Below are 23,970 nucleotides of genomic sequence, written 5' to 3'. Positions count from 1 at the left end.
ACGACACAAAACTAGGATTACAATGACAACACAGGGTTTAAACCAGACAATATATGCACTGTTTAATAGGACGTAGAAAGAATAGATCTGTTCCTGTTCTTTATTATAAACCCTTGTTGGGTTTTTTCTTTCTTATTATGAATTTTATATTTTGATAACAGCATTGAAATGACTTTGTTGTAAATTGCGCAATACAAATAAAGGTGATAAATATAGAAATCAAAATGTTGCATTTAAAAGGAAAAGTATGCATTGACGTAAACAGCTGTTAAACACTGTTTAATGTTTTCCAATACTCCATCTACCGCTACCTCCAGTTGGTCCCTGTCCTCCCGTCGTCTCGCACCAGGCCCGGCTTTAAGGGCTTTGGGCCTTTATTTGTTTAGTATTTTGTGCTGAGGGAAAATCAAATCCACAGTCCCTGAAGGTTTACGCCGCTATCTGGGACATCCTGGTGTCCTCCACGTTCCTGCTGGAGGACAAAAGCAAACAGACGCCACTGCCTCACCCACTTCATTCATCTCTCGCCCAGCAAATTCCCCCCCAGCAGCCCCCCAGCAGCCCCCCAGCCGCCATAAAGTTATGACCACCTGTCTGAAACAACATCACTGCTTGGTACCACTTTATAATTGAGAGACTGTGTTAAATGGACAAAATCACTAAGGTTTGCACAAAGATTATTGGAAGGCTTGAGGTCACAAAATACACAGATTGAGTTGCATGATAATTATCAAACCTAAAAGTTAACGGATGATGAATGCAATATACACATACGTCGACTGGATAAAATAGCCCCGCCCTGTTATCCTTTGACCAAGCTCAGCTAACACCTCTATGTGCTAAGCTAACCAAAACATGTGGTACGGAGCTCCTTCATTATTATTATTATTATTATTATTATTATTATTATTATTATTATTATTATTATTATTATTATTATTATTATTATTATTATTATTATTATTATTGTCATTGTTAATAATAATAATAATAATAATTTACTTTGACATTCTTTTTAAAAGCATATTATTTAAAGAAAATATTACTTAATATTTTTAGTGAAGATTTAAGAAAAATCAACAGCATTTTTTTCAATAACTAACTCATGAGATTAATCTATTTCTTCACTTTTTTGTCTGTATTTAGATTTAGGATTCACAGAGTTTATCATCATACGCACAACACAATGAGTGTCATTACACGCAACTAAAACAAATAATACTAAAACATAATTAGCAACCAAACTAAACAAAACAAGGGTCAATAACTGTGCATTAGAATAAATCACGGTCCACTTTTCATCATAGGCTGACACCACTTATATTGTAACAATTTTCAGCAGAAAAAACTCTTAAAATGCTAATTTTTCTGTATTTTATTTTTATTTTTAAACGTTTGCTACTTTACCTCCTGTGGCCAACAGGGGGCGTGTGAATAATATTTCTTTCGCCAACTGTTTCCGGTTCCGGTGACGACGACAACAAACAGCGAATGGTTTGTTTTCACTGTCCGTGAACGCAACGGTTTAAGGTGAGATTATGTCTAAAAATCTACTTAAAAACCTTATAACTTGTTGCTTTAAGTAAATTAAAGCTAAAGATGAGCTTTAGTCTTTAAATCCGTTAAAGTACAACAAAATGATTTAAAAAGGATAAAACCTTCCTGTAGACTTTTTTTTTTTTTTTTTAAGCAATTACAATTAGTCACATTAATCAATATCTTTAATTACATTTTATTTTCGCAGGTATTTGAATCCTACACAATTACAATAATGTTCGAAAAGTAAATAAAACCACAAAACAAATGCACGAAAATCATTTAAATCAAAACACATACATATTATAGAAAAAGAAAACTAGGAAAAGTTAAACAATAATAAGAACTGAATTCTGAAGTCATATTTATGATATACTAAGTCATAATAATACTCAGTTATTATGACATACTATCTCATAATTATGAGTATCTCTTAAATATAAGTATTTTATTTTACCTTGTTTTTTGTTACTGGTGGAAAAGTGCTTTCATAGTGTGGGGCTTATTTTATATATATATATATATATATATATATATATATATATATATATATATATATATATATATATATATTAGGGGTGTAAGTATACACTCAACCAAAGACTTGATTTGAATCCTATTTTTTTTTTTTAAGAATAAACTCACTAAATGATATTCCTTTTGAATACATATAGATCATATTTTGGAGAAATTAACAGATTAGTCAAAATGCAGATTCTTAATTTTGTATTTAAATTGTCAATATTTTTTTTAACCAATATATTTTCTACTTATAACTTTCTTACAAATTGTTTGACCTCATAAATGAAAATGAACTGCATATTTCTTAATTTATCACCATTTAAAGTTGAACAAAAAATAAATTTTTTAAAAACAAATAAAATAAAAAAAAATATATCTTAAGTTTTTAAATCATAAATATAGTGGGAAAATAGAGGTAATTTAAAAAAAAATTTAAGTGAAGCTTATGTTCCTGACTTGGAATTTACATATTTTTTTGAAGGTGTGTCAGTGTGTGTGTTCAAACTTAATTTTAATGGTTTTATAGGGCCCAATAAAAATCAGTTTTATTCTTTCTGAAATTTGTTTTATTTTTTTCCCAAATTCTGTGTTTTCACATACATTTTTTTTAGTTTTAGTATTAGTTTTTAGTTTCTATGAGGGAAAAAAATAAATACGAATAAAAAAAACAAAATAAACAACAATGTATGTCAAAAATAAAGTAAGATACAATTAAAGGTAGATATTAGTTATAGTGACATGGATAATTATTTATGTCATAAACATTGATGTCACCATATTCCTCTTCAGGGATCAATGGTTTACTGAATCTGATCAGGTTTATTGATTAAGTTTTGATCAACCTAATTTAAATTCACCTAATTTAAATGATCCTGATGACATCATTCCAGATCGATCAGTTTTGTCACCACTAGGGACCATGATTTTTGACAGTATCAGAAGTTATCATTAAACTACGATGTTTCAGACTCAACAATCCCTGGTATCGATGATCTCGTCCACAACAACAGAACAACTTTATCCACAGATCTTCTGTAGCTCTGATGAGATGTTTCAACGTTCTGAGCAGGTGAAACTGATTAAACCTGACTCATGTTCTCACGGAGTGATGCAGCGCTACACGAGAAACGGACGGAGTTTCATAGGCACATTTAAGTTAGGCGGGCACTGGTCGGCTCTGATTTAGTAGTCAGTGATGATTTGCACAGTTTTCTTGGCAGTTTAGACGGTGTTTGTCGTGGTTTAGGCGGTGTTTGATGCAGCCATGACAGGACGAGAGGGGGGAGGGCGGTTCACCTATTGAGCTCTCTGCAGAAACATTTCCCCATTAAAAAAAAACGTTCTTTGCCTCATGGTGACGGTGTTTCAAGCCAATTCTGTCCCTTTTTGCATTTAACCGTTGTCATTAGGGATGTAACGATTAATCGTAAGACAGTTAAAAATCGATTCATAGGTATCACAGTGCATATCGATACTCTGAAAACTGAATCGCAGTACTTTTTTTAAACAGCTATATATGTATCTATTTATCCTTCTCTTATCCAGAAGCGTAGGCGGTGGGCGGAATCGCCTTCTACTCTTAAACATGTTCATAAATTATTCCTTACCCCTTTAGCACCGAAAGAATATCTGTAGTATTACGTGAATATCTGTAAAACTCACGTTTTTCTATTAGCTCTGTCTGCTAGCACATAACATCTCTTCTTCACTGCTAGAATAGCTGCATGCCAACTGACCACTGGGTTACCAGCGCCCTCTGCTGGTCCAAACAAATATCTGACCTAAATACAGTGCAATGACTGGTTTTTTTAAAGTCCAATCATTAAGGCACAAAATACATTTTCAGTTGCACTTTTAAAAAGAAAAAGAACTATTGTGCAGTTTTGCATTGTTTACTATAGAACCAGAATTTAAATGAATAGACTTCTTCTTCATTTGTATTATTCCTTTATTTCATTCAGGATTTATTTTTAGTTAAATTGCATTGTTTTGAATAGTTTATCAAGGGATTCTTTTGACAATGAAAAATAAAATCTGTGTATTTGTCATTTTATTTATTTATGTTGTTATTTTGCTTGTTTGTGAATACTGTGGGTTTGAAGAGTCATTTTTTTTTTTTCTAGTCTTTTTGTGTACTTTTATTGACATTTCCTGTAATTTTGTATATTTTTCTGAGTAATTGTGTGTATTACTGTTGTGGTTTTTGTTCATTTTTGTAGCAGTTTTGTGTGTTTTTGGAGTATTTTCTGTGTTTTTCTCTTGTCACTTACTGTATTTTCCTGTAATGTTGTAATTCTTTCTGTTTTTTAATGTATTGTTGGTATTGTTGCTCTTGTTTAGTGTATTTTTCTGTCATTTTGTAGATTTACTTTGGGGGGCGCATAAAATTAGACTGTAGGCAGAATGTGGCCCCCAGGCCGGCAGTTGCCTATGTCTGCTGTACTGTATCCAATTTAATCCCCTCTTATTTGCATTGATTTTTAGCCAATTTAGGATACATCCTCACATCCCCAATATATATGATGTAATAAGTGAATGTGTTTTTTCCTCTGCGTGTCCTGAAGCGATGGCCGGGGCTTCGTTGGGTGTGGACAGTGTCCAGTTCAGCTGCTCCATCTGCCTGGAGCGTCTCAGAGAGCCCGTCACCATCCCGTGTGGTCACAGCTACTGCATGGCGTGTCTGAGCGACTACTGGGATGGCCAGCGACACAGCAGCTGTCCTCAGTGCAGAGCCGTATTCAAGCCCCGCCCCAAACTGGGACGCAACAACCTGCTGGTGGAGATGATGGAGAAACTGGGAGTCATGGGACCGTCTGCACCCCCCATGGAGGAGGCCGTCGGCTTCCAGCACCCGACCTTTGACCTTTCTTTGGTGCGTCCGGAGAGAAACATGGAGCAGGTGAGGAACCAATCAGGGTTGGGTTGAAACGAGGTTGCAGGATGATCATCGTGTCCGAAAAATTATCTCATGTGGCCCCGCCTCTTTACCTTTTGACCATACTCAGCCAGTGCTGCTAAGCTAAGCTAACATGTGGGACTGGTCTCTAGTATGTAGCTCCTTCACTCTCAGAGGAAGAAGAACATTTACCGTCTGTAACACGTGGAACATAAACATTCATCTACAAGTTTCCTCATCCGTCACCTTAAAGATAAACAACATGACGCACAACACAAGACACACACAACTAAACAAAATACAAACAAAACAAAAACACAGAAGATGACAGGAAAATAAATAAACAACAAAAATGCACAAAATGACATCAAAAATACAGAAAACAACAACAAAATGACTCCAAAAATACCCAAAACAAAAGAGGAAGACTGACAGTTGGCAGTCGACACATGTCAGGAGATCAAAGTAAATTTTATAGTAAATTTCCTGGAAAAAGTTAAATAAATAAATGAAAGCTTAACTTATTATTTAAGACAAAATGACACCAATAACAAAGAAAACAAACCAAAAACACAGAAAAGGACCATCATTGCACACTAAAGGATCACACAAATGCTTTAAATAATGACAACAAACACCAAGAAGTAAAAAAAATAGCAAATATATTAAACTAACTATGCAAAATAACAGCAAAAAAAAAAGAAACATTTTCAAGTTTCCTTTTTGTTCACCTGAAAATGATTTTGTTAATAATTCAGTTTTTTTTTAAAGGAAACCTTACTGTTGTTTCCCTGGTGTGAACCTAATGCTGTTCTTTCTCAGAAACTTGTGGGTGAAACACGGCGAAACATCGCAGCCGAGATTCAGCGCAAAGAACTGGAATTTCATCAGCTGAGAAACGCTCAGACGTCCTTCTGCGTGAGAACCAATCACACTCACTTATTACTTAATTATGCATTTAATCAAAATCATCTATATTTAGCTCTTACCTAAATATTATAACAAAAAAATCACTAGTTTTTAGTCCTTTAGGATGAATAAATATTATACATCATATTATGATGTACTGTATAAATAAAGCATACAATTCTTAATTAATTAAGATTTTTTGTGAATTCTGTTGGTTTTTAATTATAATACAGGAAACTAAAATATCTTAAGTTTCTTGGGCGACCGTGGCTCAGGTGGTAGAGGGTCGTCTTCTGATCGAGAGGTTGGGGGTTCGATCCCAGTACCTGACTATGTGTCGAAGTGTCCTTGGGCAAGACACTGAACCCTAAGTTGCTCCCAGTGGTCGACTAGCGCCTTGCATGGCAGTCCTGTCCCACTGGTGTGTGAATGTGAGAGTGATTGGGTGAATGAGCTGATATGTAAAGAGCTTTGAGACTGTTTCAGTGGTGATAAAGCTCTATATAAATCAAGTTCATTTACCATTTAAAAAAAAAAGAGAAACAATAAAAAAAAGCTGATGAAAATGAAAAATATCTATACAAAAAACTCCAAAATCTCTCACAAGATCCATAAAAAACTAAAAATATCAAAGATTAAAAAAAGAAGAAACAACAAAAACACTGAATAACAAATTATAGAAATTTCAAAATATATATTTATGTAAAAAACGTCCATATAAGTAAAAAACCCTACAGATAATTATTACTTTTATAATGTTTTTTCATGATATATCTATTGATGATATATAATCTTATATCATTTTATGTGTTTTTCGAATCACATTGTATATTTTCAGGGTTTTTCAGTATTTTTATTGTCGTCTTCTGACATTTTTGTAATTTTGTGTAGTTTGGGAGGTTTTTTCACGTACAATTAAAACGTCTTAATGTGAAAAAGTTCAAAATCACATAAATCAGAATTTTTTCATTAGAGTCCCAGCTATTGTTTTATGTGAACTTCTGTGTTGTTGCCGTCGTCGTCGTCCAGCGTCAGGTCAAGGTCGCGCTGAAGGACAGCAGCAGCGTGTTCTCAGAGCTTCAGGAGTTCCTGGAGCGTCGTCGTGTGGAGATGAAGGAGCTGATCAGAGCTCAGGAGAAGTCCGAGCTCACCAGAGCAGAAACCCACCTCCAACATCTGGAGAAACAGATGTTGGAGCTGAGGAGGAGAGACGCTGAGCTGCACAGGCTGTCCCAGCTCCAGAACCTGGACCAGAACCTCATCATCCAGGTGAGGAGAACACAAAACACACACTTTATCACACTAATCAATTAAAAATACAGGATGTTCCTTCTAAAGGCAATAAAAACAAGCTACACATCAATAAATGAGTGCTTACTTTTCTCACCATTTAAAGTCCATGTAAAGCAGAAATAAATGTGTGTTATGAGTTCATCACAAACACGTGTCAGTGACCACTGAGACAAATGTGAAAGATGAAAAAAATAGATTAGTATATAAAATTAGGTCTCAAAATCATGGAAAAACAAGTACTTCTCTCTGCTCAGAAACGCTGGGGGCGTGTCAGTTAGAGATGCTGTTACCACGGAAGTTTGGTGTGCTTCAGCAGCAGGGTCGGGTTTATGTTAATGAGGGTTCCGTTACGTAACGCGGCTATGATTTCTGACCCGCCCATTAAATCCTGAGCTCCACAATTACATAATAAATGGTTGAATGACTTTTTACATGTTTATAAGGAAAACATTTATCACCTATTTAATGTGTTTAGAAGAACATGTCAGACTTTTAAAGGATCCTCCACTGTTTTTATAAACGTGGTCTAAAACCTTTGAAATGTCCTTATTAGAAGATCAGTGCACTGACACGCTCTGGTGGCTGAAGTTAGAGAATAATCACACCCAATTGTGTTTCTATCCTTCAGGTTTTGTGTGTCTTCAACAGTCCGTGATTTACTCGCTAACTTCAGCTACCAGAGCGTGTCAGCGCACTGTTTAAGAGAGCGTAAAGGTCCCTTAGAAGAACTCCTCTTCTCTGCTTCATTGTCTACTACCAAACCACAGAGTTTGAACTGTCTCCGCCTCTGGTCATAGATTATTTAAAAAAAAAAAAAGATTTGTTTTTATCCTCTTTCCGTAAACAAAAGTAGTACGTATATTCCTAGGGGTGCGCAATGGCACTAGAGGGAGATAAAGAGAGGAAAATGATCAAATGAAAGCATCAAAATATGGAAAATATGGGGTTTTGTGATGTTTTTTTTGTGGTTAAAAATTATAATCACAACTTACAAAATGACAACAAAAACACGCAAAATAAGGGAAAATGATTCTGAATAATGAAAAGACAACAAAATACACAAAATTATACCAAAAACACAAACATTAAGAGAGAAAAATACTTACTATTACCAGCAACACACAAAATGACAACAAAGACACACTAAATGAGAAAGAAACACACAAGATCACAACAAAATACACAAAAATAACAGAAACATACAAAACGACATAAACAACCAAACGACACCAAAAACACACACTGAGATAGAATATTTTAAATAATACCAACAACACACAAAATTAGCAAAAAATATATTTATTAATAAAAATAACACAAAATGACCAAAAACAGACCAAGTGATGATAGAAATGATCTTGATTAGAATATGAACTGAAAATACAAGAGTCAGTCTTGGTTCCACATCAGAACCTTTTAAATGATCTAAAAATCAGGCTGAATGATGAGATGGAGGAACACAGGCTCTAGAACTGTAACGTAGTCCTATTTTTAAAAGTTCATAAAAATCTACTAATAAAGACATTTAGAAGGTTTTAGGCCACATTTGTAAAAACAGTGGAGGATGGTTTAATAACAACCAACAGAGCGACCCAGTGATTGATTGTGTTTGTGATGCTTGTCTCCTGGTTCTTAGGTGTGTCAGCCGTTCTCTGCTCCTGGTTCTGCTGAGTCACTCTCTGTGGTTCCTGATGTTTCTTTTGGAGTCGTGAGGAACATCGTCTCTGATCTGAAGGATCAGCTGCAGAACTTTTACCTCTCTGAGTTCCAAGCAGTCGCTACTGCAGGTCAGCACACATGTTACAGCGTTTATCATTGATAGAACCGATTAGAACGTGAACCTGTTTACAGTTTATGCTGTGAAGATAGTTTTTGTTTCTATGACATTTCATATTTCTCTAAAATGGCGTTATATTTTATTTTATTATATTTTATTTCTATGGCATCTTTTCAGCTGACTGATAAGGAAACGTACCTGGCATCGCAGGCTGAGCAGGTCAATAATTATTGTTTGTTTCTCTACAAACTTCTGTTCAAAACGAGGAAACAAACGTACAGTTTCTAACAGGAGATAAAGCTGATGTTTCTTATTTTAACCCTTTGCTTTATTTTGATTATTGGTGCTTTATTGAGAGCCTTTTAAACAGACTAATATTATGCAATTAGGCTTTTAAATCATCAGTCGGTTTATATATATATATATATACAGTATATATATATATATATATATATATACAGTATATATATACAGTATATATATATATATATATATATATACAGTATATATATATATATATATATATATACAGTATATATGATAATTTGCCTTGCATGATGTCATTGTTTAACTGCTCCATCTTTTCAATGAATAAACGCTGCTTCACTTTCTTTTTTCCAGTTAAAAGTGTCAACCTGCTGCAGTTTAGCAGCACAGGTGAGTGGGACACACACACACACGCACACACACTTTAGACCTATCGGTTTGTCAAAGGAAAAACTTCAAAAACAAAATCACAGAAAGATATATAAATTTAACAAAATTACTCCAAAAACACACACAACAAACAAGCGGAAAATTAACAAAAGGACAATAAAAGCTATTTTGGAGTCATTTTGTGTATTTTTGTTGTCCTGTGTAATTTTCTAATGTATTTTGTGTGTTTACTGAGGTATTTTTGGTGTTCTCTGATGTATTTTGTGCTCCACAGTAGTTGTTCGTTCTCCTCCACCCGTTCTGTCAGTGAAGAGCAGATATGATCTCCTACACTGTGAGTGTCAGCCTCTCAGATTGCCTCTCCCTCTCTGTGTTTGATTAATAAAGTCTGATCTGATCCCCTCTCTGTTGTGCAGACTTCACTCCTCTGTCTCTGGATGTGTTCTCTGCTCATCAGGAGCTTTCCCTCAGCGAGGGGAACCGTACGGTGAGCCGTGACGGGGACGTCCAGTCGTACCCGGACCATCCCGAGCGCTTTGACTCATGGACTCAGGTTCTGAGCAAAGAAGAACTAAGAGGGCGGAGCTACTGGGAGGCAGAGTGGGAGGGGCAGGTGACGCTGGGAGTGGCCTACGCGACCATGGACAGAAAGGTGAGCTGTGGACGTTAAATCCCAACATTTAATGAGTGCTCTGTGAACAGCTCACAGAAGGAACCACATTCAGGTTTACATTTAAATTACTTTGAAAACAAAACCAATGAAAAACACTGCTTTTTAAGCACCAACATCAACTACTAGCGGTGACGATACGACACATCCTGATACTAAACAGTACAATATATTGCAAATTTCACCTTTACAAGTAGAAAATGATATCAAATACGATTTATTAAATTTTTAGGCTGGGCTACTCATTTGTTTGCGAGTCAAATATTATGATGGTTGGTAGTACCGAATCATTGGCACATACCAATATATAAATGGGGCCCATTACCTTGTACATGTCACGGGGGTACCAGGGGGACCCATTTTTCAAATGGTTCCTCCTCCGCTTTAGCACTCACTCAAATCCTAGCCAAAACAAATTCTGGTCCTGACCAGGTTAGCCATTCAGCCTAAGTTACCGTGGTCATTTAGCTCGGAACAGCTTCGTAGTCCAGCACACACCGTTTAAATCCCTGAAGTTCGCACTATAAGAGGAAATCTAGCTTCGTAGTATAGGCCCTAAATGACCGGGCGTTTAAGTGCTATGATGTTAGCGCAATTAAATGTTTTTTTGTTAAAAAAATATTTTAGACATTTTTTGGATCGATACGATGATCGACATTTGGGATGTTGAAAATCCTGTAATGTAAAGGTTGCAGTAGCTCATGTCCTTCTTTGGCTTTTTGAACACTGACAAACATTTCTTCTGTGGTTTCCATGGATACAGTTGATGGTAACGGAGTGGAAAGGAAAAATTATGAAAATCATCAATCGACCCTGTTTACTAAAAAAAAGAACTAGAAAGCTTGGCTTTTTCTGCTTTATTAAATGATACTCTGAAAGTGTCGGGCCCAGACATATTCCCCAAATGTGGCCCTAATGAAAATTTTGCCCACAGTCTTCTTCTCGTTCCTCAGGGATCTTCTGACGTCTGTCGGCTGGGACACAACCCCCAGTCGTGGAGCCTTCAGTGCGGTCCATCGTTCTCATTCAGCCACAATAAACACACCGAGCAGCTGTCGGCTCCGCCCCCCTCCAGCAGGGTGGGAGTGTTGTTGGACTACGACGTAGGACTGCTGTGTTTCTACAGCGTCTCAGACGGTAGAATCCTACTCCTGCACACGCACCAGGAACGTTTCCACCAACGTCTGTACGCAGCCATGTGGCTGGGATACCGAGCTAAGGTTTCCCTCTGCATGGTCGACTGAACACAATAGAACCCAAAAATATTAACACTGGATTCATAACTGCTGTGTCTGTCTGAGTCCTCTGCAACAGATACACATTTCAGAGATTGTGCTACTGACTAACTTCCAGTTAACTTCAGAATAAGAGCCCTTTTTACAAGAGTTTAAATAAAAATAATGGAAGAAGTGATGCTTTTATTTTGAAAGGGGGGTGATTGATTTTTAGCTTGAAGCTGGTACCAGGACCATTTTAAGTTCCGCTCACAATGCATCATGGGACAGTTGAGTGTGACTAGTGTTCCCACCGTGTATACTTGAAAATGTCTCCATATAATATACATCCTGGTATTTCTCACATACTCAAATCTTTTCATACTATCTAATGTGTACGAACTCCATACTCATTTAGACATCAGACTTAGTATGAGTACGTTAGGAGTAGTACGTTCGTATGACATTAACACAGCCATAAATTCCGCAAAGAGAAGCTCGTGCAGAACAGGAAGTAGTGCACAGACGCATAAATAAAATACTCCGGTGTTGAAGGCCGATTGTATTTCTGACTCGAGCTCCTTTTCAGGGTGGTGGGGGTCTGCTAGTGCTCAGCTTTCTTCAGGCGCTAGGGGGCGGGGCTACACCCTGTACAGGGCAGCAGTGGATCATATTACACATATTGACCTTATTAATGGTTGAATCACAATAATCTACATACAAGTGGAAGATCTGCTGCTGTTCAATAAACCGTTTGTCTTTGTATTCACTACAACTCATATCGTGAGATTAGGCGTGAATTAGCGAGATCTCCTGAGTCCGTTACGCATCCAGTGGAAATGTAGTGTTACATTAATAAATCGCATGTGCATCAGTATTTCTACAAGTAGTCTAACAGTGGAAATAAGTAATTATTAAAGGACAAGGATGAATGGATGAGGAAAGAAATGTTCTGTTCCCTCTGTGTCCTTTGAAATATATATATGTATATCTGTCTATCTATGCATGTATAATGTGCTCACAGAAATGTGTATTTAACCATTAAAAAGCTTAGAGAGGATGTTGTAAAGCCTGAATGTTATTATATTAAAGATCTCATACTGTGGTGGTTAAAGTGGCATCAGTTCAGTTATTTAACATTTTTATTGAACCGTCGACACAAACAGCAGAAAAACAAAGTGGATCAGATCTTGTTGAAAGCTGCCACGTCCACACTCTGGACCTGAAAAACAACAGAAATACACAAAGTCAAGCATTCATTCTATCGTCTGACCACTTGGTGGCAGTAAAGTGTCAAACTGTTAACCTAAAAAAAGTAGAATTTGCAGAACTTGGATAATTTAAGTAAATTTTTTTAAAAAGTGTTGCCTTCTTTCTAAGAAAATGTATGAACTAATTAAAGCTGCGGTTTGTTATTTTAGTGTTTTTGTTTTAATTATTTAGAACATTCTCTGATTACAAACATGATTTTTTTTCAAATTTTAATCCCAGGAGAAAAATGTCAAACTTTGGTCTAACTTCTATATATTTTTAAAATATTTATTAGTACAGTATTATTAATTATTTTATTGTCCATATTATTACAGTACAAAGTGCACATTTTTTACATAAATATTCTATAAAAATCTTATATTTAATATTAATATAATACCAAACTTTGGTGTAACTTATTTGATATATTTTCTTATTCTTTATTATTATTAAAATGTATATTGTAGCTGCTTTTTAGGTGAATAAAACGTTAATAAAAGTCTATTGATTAATGTAAAACAGTCCTAAAAAGAACACAGTACAAAGTGCAATTTTTTTTAATGTAAATTTTCCATAAAAACTATTTTTTACTTAAATATTAGCAGGATGAAATAATGTGATCGACGTGTTTGTATATTTGGAAGAATGTTAACGTTTAAATAGGAGATAAAAAAAAATTACACTATGGGAACATTTTAAATTTAGGAAAGAGTTTCCTTTTACACAATGATAATAATACAATGCACTGTACATATAATGATACATTCACACTTTAATGTCCTTATTTAAAAGGGATATTTAGGCCAAAAGTTGATATTAATAACTTAGGAAAGTAACAAAGCTGAAATATTCAGCTTTAGAACAAACATCTGAAGTGCAACAATGTGATGGAGTCATTGAAGTTGTTTTATATAAGCTCGCACACACTAGTACGAGACAAATCCCCTTCAAAATAAAAGCATGTAGGATGTAAATGGGACTCCTGTGAGGTAAACGTCATGGTGAGTAACTCACGTAGTCTTCAAACTTGGTGATCTCCTCCTCCAGCAGGTCCGTCCCCACCTTGTCGTCCTCCACCACACATGCGATCTGTAGCTTTTTGATACCGTAACCCACGGCAACCAGTTTGGACGTCCCCCAGAGGAGGCCGTCGGCCTGCACGGAGCGCACGCACTGCTCCAGCATCGCCATGTCCGTCTCATCGTCCCACTGAGAGAGACAGGAAACGACCAATCAGCTTCTACCAGCAGTACATATAGCCCCGCCTCTTTACCCTTTGTGCCACCTCAGCCGGCCTATATCAGGCGACCCCTAGAGACCTTTGTTTCTCTTACGTTTGTTTTACAGACAGTATCAGCATTAGTGCACACAGCAACAAGAAGCACCAGCACGTATAGAACACAGTTGTTTCAGATTGTGTGGTGTTTTAATTTGAAAAACAATAATTTATTATTTCTCTCATATTATTTTTTAATTGGGCATAAATTAGAATAAAAAACTAAAATGTAGTTCTAAAACTAATATTTTTTCTCATTTAAATTACGTTTTCCAAATGTTTTTATTATTTCAAAATTATATTTTTTTAATCCAAACAATTATAATTTAAATATGTAATTGTTTTTTTTTTTTTTATATTTAATTACTGGGCATTTCAGGCAACCCCATTGTTTTCCCAGGTGACCCCACATGGCCTCATGGTTGAAAACCCCTGGTCTAAAGAAAGAATATTATTCCTAACTCACAGGTTTGACGTCCAATAGGATGGAGGATTTGGCGATGAGGGCGGGTTTCTTTGCTTTTTTCTCCGTGTACTCCTTCAGCCGCTGCTCTTTCAGCTTCTCAGCTTCCTCATCATCTTCATCACTGCCGAACAGGTCGATGTCGTCATCTTCCTCATCGTCGTCAGCCGGAGCACTGCTCCTCGGCTGGACGCTGGTGCCCTGCGAAGGAGAACCAAAGGGTGTCGCGATGAAGACGAGTTTATGAAGAAGAAGTGAAATCAAACACAGAAACCTCACATTTGTCTTTGGGACTGAAGGCGTGGGAGCGAGAGGCGTCATCGTAGAGGCGGAGTTTCTCTCCTCAGAACAGACTTTATGTTCCAGTTTGGACAGAGCAGCTGTCAGACCCTCCACCACTGAGGAAACCAGACAAACAACTGGTCATCATTAGAAACACTTTAAATGACAGCCATGCATTCACTCTAGTGTTTAGAACAAGGTTTTTCAAACTTAGGGTCACCTGGAAATAAAATTGGGTCGTCTGAAATGTCTAGCAATATTAAAAATGAAAATTATATTTTTATTATTATTATTAAACCAGGCTACCATACGCAAAACACTTTGTTCTTCTTCTTCTTGTGTACATGAGTTAAAATCACTACTTCTCTGTTATTCGTGAACGAATTGGGCTGAAATGTGGTGGCTATAATGTATGGATGTGTACGCATCAATGCTCAGAGCCTGATTTTGGATTTGGGGCCCAAAAAAATTAAAAAATAAAACACGAAAGTCGATTTCTCATTTATTTGTGAGTCAAATATTATGACGGTTGGTGGTACAGAATCATTGGCACATATCAATATATAAACGGGGCCCATTACCCCATACGTGTCACGGGGGCAACAGGGGGCCCCATTTTTCAAATGACTCCTCCTCTGTTAATGCTCGTTGAATCGAGCTGTAATTTGACATGAATATTCTATGAGCGGATGTCTAGAGCCTCTCGAGACATGTTTTTACTCAGTGGAATTAAGTTATTTGACTGAATTCTCGGGAACGTGGTACGTGCTATTCGGCGCAGAGACGTTCCGCAGGCCCGGCCATAGTTCATACGAACTTGTTTTATTAAAAAATAATAAATTAATTGCAGCAGTGTCCTCACAGCAGGATATTATTACTAGAAATGTCTAGTTATTATAAAAAATAAATATTTAAAAAAAGAAGAAAAAAATAATTTTTTAAACTGCTTAGTTTCCTTACAGCAGGATTTTTCAACCTTGGAGTTGTGAACCCATGTGGGGTCGCCTGGAAATAAATATAAAATGGGATTGCCTAAAATGTCTAGTAATATAATAAAAATTACATTTTTTTTTACATTTGATTTATTGTTATTGATAAATTAAAATTAGATTGGAATTATTTTTTTTAATAAATACATTTAAATATCAATGGATTTTTATCTAATTAGTATTTCATCAATATTATAAATGATAATTTAAATAACTAATTACATTTAAACAAATTAGAATTTTTTATTTCATTTAAAATCGTAAAATGTTACATTTCTATTCATTTTCTTTACAATTAAAAACACTAGATCTATTATGTAGAGTGCAGGTAGACAAAGGTTAAAGAGCTTAAATGATTATTAGTTTTCAAATTTAAACACCAGCCACTGTATTTCTATACTTTCACTTTCTAAATTGTAAATCTATTTAAAATAAAATGCAGTATAAAAATATCTAAGCTGGTGCATATTGTTGCTATTGTGCATTAATACTGGCTCAGAAAACTCATTTTAAAAGGAAAAAAAAAGTGTCGTCAGAAATGGGGTCACGATAACAAAAGGGTTGCGAACCGCAGCATTAATTTGTAAACGTGACGAGTCAAAAACAATGAAACAAACTAAACTCAGAATAAACTGGTGTCCCTGAGGATACGTTAAACTCACGTTTGTATAAATTCTGAGTTTCCAGCTCCAGATTCTGGATCTTAGAAAGCATTTCTCCCTGATCGACCCCCGCTCCGTCTGTGCAGCTGATGGTGTTGGTGGAGGCGCTGGTGGTGTTCTACACAGAGATCACATGACACACACGTACTCGTTTATCAACCTTAGTATCAGGTTCAACCACTGCTCATTTAACCTGAACACATGTTGGTTTCATTTTTTATATTAATATTGTAATATTTTTATGTTAAAAAAAACATTTTAAATCTGAAAAGTCAGGTAAACCGAATATGTATTTTTACTGAAAATAAGAGCAGAAAAGTTAACATCCTGCTAATTTAAACTGAAGTGTTAGTTTGACTTTATTCAAATAAAATGTGATTATATTTGATATTAATGTTGTTTACGTCCATTGTAGGAGGAATATAAGATGACAAAGGGTTTAAAATAATGATAATATTAATCACAGTTAATATTAATATGAAGAAATGCCAGGGTTGTTGATGCAATTTGTTTGTTGATGATTTTAAATGGGCTTTTTTGTTGTCAACTTTAATGTTATTGATTTTAAGCTGTAGAATGTTTTCTGTTGTGTATGAAATGTGCTACACATACATTTGCCTTATTTATTAATACCTTTTTATTTCAGGTGGGTTCTTAACGTCGGTTCAGCGGTCTTATAAGTTAAAATATTTATAACAAAACAGGTAGAGTTCATGCATTTATCAAAACAAATTAAAATATTTATGCTCGTACAAGCATAATCAATTTATAGACAATTCCCTTACAAGACATAACAGGAATCTATGAAAGCTCACCTTTACCGTCCAGTATTCAGGGATTTATTTCACTCACATTATTATTATGGCTAAAACGTTACTGAATCAATTTAAAAACATTGAATCCTTCTAAATCAACAAATCGTTACACCCCTAGAAAATATGAATATAGACATTCCTAAAATGATCAAAACCTAAATTTTCAAAAATAAAGCTCAACATACATTGAATAATAATAAAGACATAATTGACGGTTTCCCTGCCGTTTCCCATTTTAAATGGTCAAACTAAATGTTCAGACGTGGGCCACGGACCTGGAGTTGGACACCCATGGTCTGCCTGTGTTCTATGACCCAGCCCTGTTTATCATATCAGCAGCTTCCAAAGGTCAGAGGTCAGGATGAGAAAGTTAGACACGTTGCACTGACTCTTAAAGAGACAAAGTCACTCAAGTGACAACGCTGAGTCGTGGGTTTTTAACCCTCAGTTTTAGAACCACTAACGACTCTTAGAAAGAACCCAACGGGACAAAGGAGAGAAGTGAAGGTGGACTTACCCCTGCCAGTGACTTCTGGATGTTTTCTCGGGCTCGTGCGATGTCCTGCAGGATAGAGTTTGATCCCACATCCTTAAAAAGAAATCAGCCTTCATCAGCCCAAAATCAACTAAACAGACTCCATGTTTTTCCTTTAATTCTACGCAACAATTCAAAGAAACTTCATCTGGTGCAAACAGCTGTAGATTTTAAAGCCATTTATATTTCATGACTCTACAAATAAATGTTAACCCTATCATATCTTTAAGTTCTTCTTGCTCAGTCAATAGGTTGTAAAAACTCATGTTTTTGGCATTTCTAAACAGATTAGGTTGATAAATAAAGGCCAATGTGTGACAGAGTGAAAACGGATGAAAATTTGAGTTTGATTTATCAAACATTGGTAACTGACCAATCCCAGTATACCAATGATCGGGTGTAAATAAATCCGGCGGCAGAATTCGATAGTCGTTAACTTGTTACGCTGTTTTGTTTCAGAGGCCCCGCCCACTGAGGTCAAACAAAAACAAGAAAAGTAACATTTCCAAGATGAAAATATCATCTTCACATCTGAGGTGGATCAAAACAAAGATCAGCTTTATGAACGTGTGAAAACTGGACTTAAGGAACTTATTTAAATGCTATGTGGAAGAGGATCAGCTAATGAGCAGGTGACGTCTGCCCCCCTGTGTGCACTGAGAACAACTACACAAACACCAAAGCTTGCGTGAATTCGGTCGAACGCACGTTACACGCACAGATCTTAACGTACGAACGGTTGATAAATGATGGCCGTTGTGTGTTTAAATCAGCGGTCATCAACTTTTCTGAACCTGTGAACTACTTAAAGGGTACAGAATAATCCGAAGGCCATCAGTGAGTCAATACTTCTGAAATACTAAAATTTCACGTTCGAGGGAAAGAAACAGGCCGTCACTTACAAAAGCAAGAAAAACTTCAGTTTCAACATGTAACACGTATCTCTCCTAATTTATGCAATAGTTTCCTTTTTAAAATTGTAAAACAATTGATAGAAACTAGTGATGCACCAAAAATCCAGCCATCGAAAATTTTCAGAAAATGGCCCAAAAATGCATTTTCATATTTCGGTCAAAACATTTTTCTACAAGATGCAATGACGCGAGCCGTTAGCATGTGAGCTTGTCTGAAACAGACAAACCTGGCATAGGAGTCAATGAGACATTTTTATTTTATATTGTGAATTGTTGGAATGTCAGTGCTGAATAAATTGTCATATTTTGAATTTATAATTTTTTTGAAGCATTAATATTAATTTATTAAATTGCAGTGATTTAATTTTAGTGTTTAGTACACAGTCAGATACGCAATGGGACTACGTAATAATTTGCATTAATGTTTTGTTTTCAGCCTTGGTTTTCTCATTTTCCCAATAATTTAAATTTTGGTGCATCCCTAATATGAACTGTTAACAGTTAACAATTAATATATTTATAAATATGGGAAAATTCAGAAGTCCTGGACATAAGATCTTTATTTTCTTTGCGTAATTCTTGCAACACCCTCAAAGTGGATCCTCGACCCATGAGTTGAGAACGTGACACTTGTGCCTGAAACTCTCGAACGATGCGAGAAAAAGTGGTGTGACCCAGTGGGTGTTGAGGGTGAAGTGGTTACCTGTGTCGTTTGTAGCGAGCCGTTCTCGTGTTCATAGAAGCGTCGCTCCGCCTCGTCGTATCGAGGTTTGTCAAACCAGATATTCTCCTGGACCAAAAAGTCTGATTGGCTCATTTTTCTGGAGCAGAAGTGACATAGGAGGAAGAGGAGCAGAGTGTGTGAAACATGACTGATAATGACCTCAGTTTTCTGACCTACTTTACTTCTGTAAAAGCACTGAACAGAAATAAGCTGCAATGAATCAAACTGTCACTCAGAAGAAGAAAAAACAACAACAAACCACAAAAGGTAAAGAATGAGAACCAAGGAAACCAAAATGAAATGAAGGAAAATAAATTCTTCAGGCATTCGGCGAAGGGAACACATAATGGGTTAAAGAAAGAAAGAACTGATAATGGAACGCTGCACTCTCCCAGGCGCTCATACTTGTCCCTTTGTGGAGCGTCGCTGGCCACAGAGTCGTTCTTCTTCTTCTTCCCAACGTCTCGACCGCTGCTGTGGAAGCGGCTCTCCGCGGCGTCAAACCGCCACTTGTCCAGCCACACGCGCTCACTGTCCGGGTGCAGGAAGTAGTCGACCCGTGTCTTGGGGGCTTCATCGCTCTCCAAGACCTCAACCGGTTCCTCTTCCTCTTGGATGGGATGCAGAGCGTGGAAGACCTCGGCTTTACAGAGAATGACCGCACGCTTCTGTTCCAACACCACTTCCTTCCCCAGCTCGTCCTCATCCTCTTCCTCTTCCTCCACGAGGCGCTGAGGGTGGTCGGCGCTCCTGGAAGTCGGGGCGGCGCCAGGCCATTTAGACGTGTTGCTTCCATAAAGGTTTTGGTAAAAGGTGGCTTCGGCCCGATCGTACAAAGGCTTTTCCAGCCACACGTCTTGAAGCAGCTCCACCGGGAGGCGGGGAAGGCCGTTAACCGACTCCCGGGTGTTGGCTGTTACTGGTTGGATGACGGGGGTGGCAGGGGTCGGAGCCAGAGATTGGTATCCTTCGTCAGGGGTTCTGGGAGCGATGGAGCGAATCTGTGGGACTTGGAGGTCCAGAGAACCGGGGACAAAAGGCTGCGTGGACTTTTCAGCGCGGCCACGCCCTGCTCCATTCACAGGCGTCTCATTTACGCCATGGCCTCCAACTTGATTCCCACATTGGCCTGCGGACCCAAAAGAGGGTGGAGTTGGTGTAGAGCGAGAGTGTTTTCCTGATGATTGCACTGAGCGGTTTGACTTGTTGGTTCCATTAGATGAACCGACCAACCAGCACTGGTAGAGGCTCTCAGCTCGCTCGTACGCGCTGCGTTCAAACCACACGTTGGAACACTCTGAGTGCAGACCAGTAGAACCAGCACGGGGGGCGGCCCGGTTCTCCACGCTATCAACACCCTCCTCTGGGCAGCTCTGAGAGTTTGAAGAGCGTTTCTTGCGACGACGGCTTTTTCCGCCGCGCTTGCCATCTCCGTTTAGGCTGCCGCTCTCTGGGGACGAGGACGTGGTTTCTCCGTTTCTGTGCTTGGGTTCGACCGTGGTCCCTGTGGGCGGGGCCACAGGACAACTGGCGGGAGGGAGATCCCGCTCTGTCCGGTCTTCTGAGCACTGAGAGATCTTCTTAGACATCCTTGAGCCGTTTGCAAGAAAACAAAGAGAATAAGAGGTAGAAGCTTTGGGGTTAGTGAAAACACAGAGGGTTGATCTGCTGGAGTCAAAGAGCATCACACAGAACGTAGAGGATCAGAGAACATGCAAAGGGACGCACATGCACTACAATTATTTCATGATCCAGTCTGAATGTGTAGTTCGAGGTTAGGGTTAATAAAATAAAGAGAACTGATGTTGACAGGTAGAATTGGTAACTCAGGATAAGTTAAACAGCTTTGTTGACAGTAGGGGTGAGTATTGGCAAGGTCATTACAATACGATAAGTATCACGATACAATATCGCCGACGGACCCTTTGTTTTGTTTACGTTAGAGTACTCGAGTACTCGTTCATTAGGTAATTCGAGTAATCGAAGCAGGGATTACTGTAAATTCCATCCCTCGTCTGAAGCAAACTTTGAGTTGAGATGCACTGATACCACAATTGAAACAAGCAGATATTTATTGACTTGTTGATGGCATGAAACCCGATAATACACTTTACTGCAGACATAAAGGGACTCAGAACTTACATTTTCAAAAGTAAAAAGCAATGTGACCCGTTTTCCACAGAAACAATGCCAGCACTTTGAGGCATGCATTAAAGGAATCCTTTACTGTTTTTACAAATGTGGCCGATAACCTCCTAATTATTATTATAATTATGTCCTTAATAGTAAATCTATTCCCGACAAAACACATTTTGCACCATATTAATTTTATTAACTTTTAAAAATGGAACGACTTTACAGTTTTAGAGCCTGTGTTCCTCCATCTTGAAATCACGATTGATGACGTCACGCGACCTCACTGCCCGTAAACATCCCATTGTTTTTTTATTGGGGTGAAGCATTCAGCCTGATTTATAGATCATTTAGTAGCTTTTTCAGTCAAAATGACAACTTGTGCTGCTTTTGGTTGCTGTAAATAAACGGGAAAAGTTAAAGATGTCGATGTAAACCTCTTGTGTTTACAGAAGGAGAATAAAAACAGTTGTGACCCAAAAAATAATCTATTACCGCAGGGGGCGACAGTTCCAACCTTGCAGTTTGTTAGTAGACAATGAAGCAGAGAAGATCAGCTCTCCTAAGGGACCTTTACTCTCCCTTAAACAGTGCATGACTGATGCTTTGAAGGACTCCCACCCAAAAACACTTCTATCATCAAGGTTTGGGTTTTCAACAGTCCGTGGTTACTTGCCAACTTTAGCCACCAGAGCGTGTCAGCGCGCTGTTTAAGAGAGAGTAAAGGTCCCTTGAGAGAGCTCTTCTTCTCTGCTTCATTGTCTCCTACCAAACCACAGAAATTGAACCGTCTCCCCCTGCGGTCAGATTATTTTTCCTGTCACAACTGTTTTCATTCTCTTTCGGGAAACACAAGGTTTACATCGACATCTTTAACTTTTCCTGATTAATTTGAGCAACCAAAAGCAGCACAAGTTGTCATTTTGACCGAAAAAGCTGCTAAATGATCTAAAAAGCTACTAAATGATCTAAAAATCCGGCTGAATGTTTAACTCCAATAGAAAATAACGGGATGTTTACAAGCAGTGAAGCCGTGTGACATCAATCGTGATTTCAATAATTAGTCCGATTTTACAAATTGCAAAACAATGCATTATGTTAGATATAGTTCTTCTAATTAGGACAATTCAAAGGTTTAAAGCCACATTTGTAAAAACAGTAAAGTCGATGGTTTAATGAGTCGAAGGCAAACACTGTCATCAGCTGTTTAACCACAGGGGGCGGAGACATGCTTCAGCAAGCAAATGTTGTATATGGACTTTTCAGCGACACCTAGAGCTCATCATGCTGTTAGTCACACACAGTAGACACATTCTGAGGCTGACTCAGCACGTCTTCAACCTGCCACTGGAACTCATATCCTGCTGCGTTTTTCTTTATACGACCACTAAACATCACAGAGAGCGTTGGACGTGTCCACTCACCTGCCTCGCTGAGAGCGCTGAGCTCAACCCAGTCTGAGTCAAACACGTGACGGGACACGTTCTTTTCATCCAGTGAGCCACGAGGCGAGAAGAAACATTCAACAATGACTGACGTGCACCGAATAATTCAGCTCGTCTTGTTTTCCCCACAATCCACCACTTTAACCAGGACCTGGTTACAGGTTCTCAGTAAATACAACCAGTGCTGAGACACTTAAAGCATGAAATGTTTCAAAGTCAATCATTGTGAGCTTTTACAAGCACCAGGCTGCTAAACAGCAGTCAGCAATGCTGAGTATTCATCACGTTTAGCGCAGCAACAAACGTGTGACTATCTGTTCTGAAGGTCACGTGATCAACATTCAATGACCAATCTGAGCATTAATACTGGATAGAACAAAGGGTGTGTGTTTTGTGTGTCTGGAATCATTAATTGTACATTTTTATCCCATGTGTGCATTGTATATTTTGTTGGTCGTCTCGTGTGTCTTGCAAGTTGTTTTGTGCATTTTTGGAGTCGTTTTGTGTATTTTTGTTGACATTGAGAAATTCTGAGCGTTTCTGTAGTCATTATATGTAATATGGTTTTGTATGTCTAGAGTGTTTTACTGTCATTTGTGTATTTTTGGAGTCATTTTGTGTTTTTAAGCCCTAGTGTTCATTTGTAGAGTCATTTTGTGTGTTTTTCTGTCCCATTATGTAGTCATTGTGTGTGTTTTTCTGTCCTATTGTGTATTTTTGGGGTCATTGCGTGTGTGTTGCAGTCCTACTGTATGTTTTTGTTTTTTGTCAGTCCAATTGTGCAGTTTTTCTGTCCTATTGTGTAATCTTTGGAGTCACTTTGTGAGTTTGTTTTGGGCACTGTACAAAATGTAATTAAATAAAAAGGCATTATATACTTACGATACATGCCTGGGATATAATGCACAGACAGTAAGGATGTCCCGATATAACTTTTTCACTTCTGATATGAAACCGATATTGCAGCCTTGCATATCGGCCGATACCGATATTGATTCGATAAAATA

The 23,970-nt window shown here is 37.5% G+C and overlaps 2 protein-coding genes across 3 annotated transcripts; one reads left to right on the top strand and one right to left on the bottom strand.

The window, feature by feature from the left end:
• Positions 1-1,462: 1,462 nt before the first annotated feature.
• LOC114461844 (E3 ubiquitin-protein ligase TRIM11-like) lies at positions 1,463-12,669 on the top strand. Of its 2 annotated transcripts, none has more exons than XM_028444292.1 (9): positions 1,463-1,530; positions 4,623-4,957; positions 5,777-5,872; positions 6,893-7,132; positions 8,793-8,943; positions 9,555-9,590; positions 9,868-9,924; positions 10,007-10,242; positions 11,214-12,669. In XM_028444292.1, the coding sequence occupies exons 2-9, from the start codon at positions 4,625-4,627 to the stop codon at positions 11,502-11,504; spliced, it is 1,440 nt and encodes a 479-aa protein (XP_028300093.1). In that variant the 5' UTR covers positions 1,463-1,530; positions 4,623-4,624; the 3' UTR covers positions 11,505-12,669. The 2 variants fall into 2 exon arrangements, with proteins under 2 accessions (XP_028300093.1, XP_028300092.1); XM_028444291.1 differs by having other exon boundaries at positions 9,865-9,924.
• LOC114461634 (uncharacterized) lies at positions 12,599-21,860 on the bottom strand. The gene is made up of 8 exons (XM_028443870.1): positions 19,563-21,860; positions 19,365-19,482; positions 17,730-17,801; positions 16,398-16,515; positions 14,744-14,862; positions 14,468-14,665; positions 13,740-13,934; positions 12,599-12,696 (listed from the first exon to the last, which is right to left on the bottom strand). Exons 1-8 carry the CDS (start codon positions 21,068-21,070, stop codon positions 12,658-12,660), a joined length of 2,367 nt encoding a protein of 788 aa, XP_028299671.1. The 5' UTR covers positions 21,071-21,860; the 3' UTR covers positions 12,599-12,657.
• Positions 21,861-23,970: the final 2,110 nt, after the last annotated feature.

Source organism: Gouania willdenowi, chromosome 4 (genome assembly GCF_900634775.1).
Source record: "Gouania willdenowi chromosome 4, fGouWil2.1, whole genome shotgun sequence".
In the NCBI taxonomy this organism is placed as follows: domain Eukaryota; kingdom Metazoa; phylum Chordata; class Actinopteri; order Blenniiformes; family Gobiesocidae; genus Gouania; species Gouania willdenowi.
The sequence above is the reverse complement of the archived record's forward strand: the minus strand, read 5'-3'. Positions and strand labels throughout refer to the sequence as shown.